The sequence below is a fragment of the Otolemur garnettii genome, unplaced genomic scaffold, assembly GCF_000181295.1.
Source record: "Otolemur garnettii isolate 467f Iridium unplaced genomic scaffold, OtoGar3 scaffold00083, whole genome shotgun sequence".
NCBI classification, from domain to species: domain Eukaryota; kingdom Metazoa; phylum Chordata; class Mammalia; order Primates; family Galagidae; genus Otolemur; species Otolemur garnettii.
Genome location: NW_003852478.1, coordinates 4,415,246 through 4,419,939, shown reverse-complemented (window position 1 = coordinate 4,419,939; position 4,694 = coordinate 4,415,246). Strand labels below are relative to the sequence as shown.

At 35.7% G+C, this 4,694-nt stretch overlaps 1 protein-coding gene across 3 annotated transcripts in view; it reads left to right on the top strand.

Annotated features, from left to right (window-relative positions):
* NFXL1 (nuclear transcription factor, X-box binding like 1) overlaps nt 1–4,694 on the top strand; it is a 49,154-nt gene that overhangs the window by 24,535 nt on the left and 19,925 nt on the right. For 2 of the 3 annotated variants that reach the window (XM_023515982.1, XM_023515981.1), the window contains exons 13-15: nt 2,411–2,531; nt 2,759–2,918; nt 3,718–3,809. In XM_023515982.1, the coding sequence (XP_023371750.1) occupies nt 2,411–2,531; nt 2,759–2,918; nt 3,718–3,809 (373 nt within the window). The remainder of the gene's footprint in view (nt 1–2,410; nt 2,532–2,758; nt 2,919–3,717; nt 3,810–4,694) is intronic. The other variant, XM_023515983.1, reaches the window with a different exon arrangement.

Sequence of the window (4,694 nt, the reverse complement as noted above, 5' to 3'; positions counted from 1 at the left end):
AAAAAAAAACCTAATAAGATTGACATGTTGTAATTGGTATGTCTCCAAAGTCTTTTCATTTATAATTCCTAACCTCCATCTATTTTTTATTTTCTCTGTGACTTGTTAAAGAAACTAGATTGCTTTATTTAGTTTTTCAGAGTCTGAATTTTGCAGATTACATCTCTGTGATATTATTAAACATGTTCCTTTGTCTTTTCCTTTTCCTATAACTTCTTAGTAGGATCTAGAGGTTTGATGGGATTTGGGTTTGAGAATTTTTCATGGAGTGTTTATTTATTTATTTTGCAGTTTTTGGCTGAGGCTGGGTTTGCACCCGCTATTTCCGGCATATGGGGCCAGCACCCTACTCCTTTGAGCCACAAGTGCTGCCCTATTTATTTTTTTTAAAGATACCTATTAGCATCTACAAAAAAGCTTTTTAGCCTTTAAGGAAATTTTCCTAGATGGAAAATGTGGTAGATGTTGTTATATATCTCTCACCATTTGTTTATCTAGTTATGTAAGAATATAGAATAATTTCACACCCTTTTCCAGCATTTTTTACTTCTTCATAATTAAAATTATACTTTAATTCATAGGAAGAGGATACTAACTGCATGTTACACTATGAATATATGAAAATTGATTTATAGTTTTTTATGTTCATAGTTGTCTATGTTTAGGAATTGCTGGATTTGTGACTATTTTAACTATTGGCCGTATAATTACAGTCTCTGTATACTGGTTTTTTTTCTTCTGGTTTTTAAAGTATTATTACTGAAGATATTTTACTTAATGTTTCTTATGTCTATTGTCAATAGGAATACTGTTTAGGGAAATTATCCCTTATTCTCAAGATTAAGTTTTTTTTGCAGTTTTTGGCCAGGGCCGCATTTGAACCCACCAACTCTGGTATATTGGGCCAGCGCGCTACTCCTTTGAGCCACAGGTGCTGCATAAGATTTAATTTTTAAACAAGTGATGATGTAGTTTAAAATAGGAAAAAAGGTTATACTAGATAAGTCCCTCTTTGAATTTCTAAAGATGAATGGAAAATTATGTTAAGTATAGAAATTGATGGAATATGCTGAATGAAAACAGACTTAAATGTCACCATTAACTTTATATATGTAACAACTGGTCGTTCTTTTGGAAGGATCAGAATAAAAGTCGATCTTGTGGGTCAGGATAACCAGACTTACATTACTATCAGCATAATGCTCTACTAGATTATACTTATCGAAACACTAAAGAATAAATCGGGTAATTTTGTTCAATAAATGTTTTCCCTATGATGCTCTTACTCTCATTTTCTTTTTTTCTATGTTCATTATTTGAATCACAGTACTTAATTTGTATTTGTTTTAAGAAACTTTTTAGCTTCTAGAGCATTTAAATTGGGTTATTTTCCATTGTTCCTCTTTTCTTTTCAGGTTAACTGCTGGTCAGTATTTTGCTTGGTCCTGGCATAGGCAGCAGTCTTTTTAAGATACTCACTTTGTGAAAGCTTATGCCCTCCTTATTATTTCATTTCACATGGAGTGGGGAGAAAGCCCTACCATGATGACAGAGCTTCTTGGGGAGAACTTACTAGCTTGTTTAAAACGGTTTCTTTCATTTTGCTTTTGTCTATTTCTACCAACCCATAGTGAAAGAGGATAAAAAGCTGAACTCAAAATAACTCTTCTTTTTGAATGTTTATAAGCGACACACTTGGAATTATAACCTTACATGGGAGATTTAACATTTAATCATTCACAAAGCATAAATAATTGAAAGTTGACTCTACTTGTTAATAACCAACATAAGGTCATGAGAGAGTAGTTATTGGGGAATTTGTCTAAAAATAGTGTATTTGGATAGTAACATGTATGAAAATAGGTCCCCCCAAGTTATTTATTTTAGATTTTTCCAAAGACTTAAGGCTAATTTTGCTTATTGTAGTTTTGAATGAATGTTTAAATTTGTTATTTAGAATAAAAATTTTAGCAAATTTTAAAGAAATGTCTGAAAGTTTATTGAAGTACTAGTGTGTATGTATGTAAGCATGCAAATTGTAAGTGTACAACTTGTTGAATTTTTACAAACTGAACATAACCTAATGACCAGAACTTCTGTCATTAAACAGAATATTAACCACCCTGTCTAAAACCCTCCTGTATCCTTCCTAACCGTCATTCTGATTTCCAACAGTGTAGACCAGTTCTCCTTGTTTCCTTTATGTACGTGGTGTCACGCACTCCGTATTCTCTGTGTGTGGCTTCTTTTGCTCAGTGTTATATGTTAAGATTTGTTCATAACACTGTAGTTTCCTCATTCTTGCTGTAAAGTATCTCATTGTGTGAGTGTACTAAATTTATTGGTTTTACCATTCATGGGCATTTGGGTAGTTAAGGAAACTTTTTTTAATATCAGACTTTTTTTCCAGGCAGTTGCTATCCCTGCCCAGAAACCGTGGATGTGAAGTGTAATTGTGGTAATACAAAGGTGACAGTGCCCTGTGGCCGAGAACGCACCACAAGACCACCCAAGTGCAAAGAGCTGTGCAGGTTAGTATGAAGTTTTGCACAAACTTATATTAGTTTTTACAAATATAAATACAGACTGACTTTTATTATTGTTAATATTTTAATTATTTTTGCTTTAGTGTTTTAAAATATTAAAGTTCACAGTGTGCTCGTTTTATATGGACTCAGAAGATATACAACAGATAATTGTACTTCAGATGTCATTGTTCAATGATCAGACTTACACAAAATTGTACTTTATGGTTTAGTCGATCACCAACTTGTCATCATACAAGTCAAGAAAAACATCGCTGTCACTTTGGATCCTGTCCACCATGTCATCAACCTTGCCAAAAAGTTTTGGAGAAATGTGGTCACTTGTGTCCTGTTCCATGTCATGATCAAGCATTAGTGAAGCAGCCTGGCAGGGTAAGGGAGTGATGTTATTAAGGGAATAGTGGGTTGCTGTGGGGCAGGCTTTCTGGATTTTACTTAGTCATTCGATGAGCAATGATTAAGCACTTATTGGGTATCAAACCCTGTGCCCAGAGCTGGAGTACAGGCAACTATGTCTTGTTCTCTTCTCTAAACAAACTTTACAGTATAGAAAAGGAGAGAAATCTATAATATTTGCAAATACAGTGTAATAGTCACAATCATGATGTAGCCAAATTTGGCGGGTCTTCCTTCACATATTGTGGTTTAGGGTTCTAGATAATCTTCTTTAGCCCTATCTTAAAGACTTATTCACTCACTCAGTAGGTATTAAACCTTTGCTGTGTGTCAGGCATTCCTCTAGGGGCTGGGGAGAAACAGTGAGCAAAATAATGGAGAGTACATCCTGCTGATGCTGGGTGTTGGTGCTTATGATTGTGTTTTCCTTATGAGAAGTGAGGGAGGCTACATTTCCTTTGTTCTGCTGCTTAAAAACTGGAGTCTGTCTTGGTTATTAATACCACATGTATATGGGGGAACAATCTGATATAATACAGATGAAATAAAATATTTTATACAATCCATCAGTTTGAAAAATTTGAACCTGCCTGGGCAGAGCAGTGGTTCTCAATCAGTGTGTCGCAACCCCACTTTAAAAATGAAAATACATCACAGCATTAGGAAGGTTGAGGAACACTGGGACAGAGGATGCATGGAATTGTTTTCTTAGATTCTTGACCTGGCCATGTGGTTTAATCCTCTGACTCAGACTTGTTACGTGTTTTACGTGTAGCAGCAGCCTACAGTTCCTTGGGAGCAGCCTTCTGAGCCAACATTTATCCAGACTGCATTACCTTGTCCTCCGTGCCTAGTTCCTATTCCTACGTAAGTATCAGAATTTTAACTTAAAAAAAAAAAAAAACAACTCCCGATACATTTCAGAGTGTATCTAAAGTCCCTCTCCCTTTTTTCCTAGTTCATTATTATTTCAGGACTAGCTCATCAACTAGTGTCTCTGTTTCATTCTTTTCTAAACCTATTTGCTGTGCTGCTTGTAGACCTCCTGTTGTATCTTTTCTTGAGTCTTTTCTCTCTGCTGAAGTTTGATAGCCTTCTTAGCCTGGCATAGCAGCTTGTGCTTGCAGTTGCAAAAACACATCGAAGAAATTCATCACTTGTCAGTTTTCTTGATTGTTCCCATGCTAAGATGTAAGCGCCCTTACGACAGGAAAGCCAGGTTTTACTTAAAGTAGAGTGTTTAAAGGAAAGTTTGGAAGTGAAAGGAAGTAGTTTTCTAGATGGGCCAGTGAATGACTGGAACTGAGTTGCAAGGGGCCAAACCTAAGTTAATAGGGAGTCTTGGCACATTTTCTAGTTTCAGGAGAGGTAGTGGAATATAGGAGGAAAAGAAGCATGAAATGCTAAGAAGCACCATAAAGTTAGAAGCGGCGCTGTTGTTAACAACTAAGGTTCCAAATTGAACATTGGTATTTTTTTGTATGTTAGTCTTCTTAAAGAGAGGATTCTCACTTTCCTTACTTCTGAGAGCTGTTTTTCCTCCCATTTTTTCCTGCTAAAACTATATTCACAAATAGGGTAAATGTAGTTTATAGATTTAGTGGAGGGAGACCGTGTAGTTAGCAGAGAAGTGTTTCATGTAGGTGTTTTAATTATTTTAGACTACGTTTTTTTTGAGACAGAGCCTCAAGCTGTCCCCTTGGGTAGAATTCTGTGGCATCACAGCTCACAGCAACCTCCAACTCCTGGGCT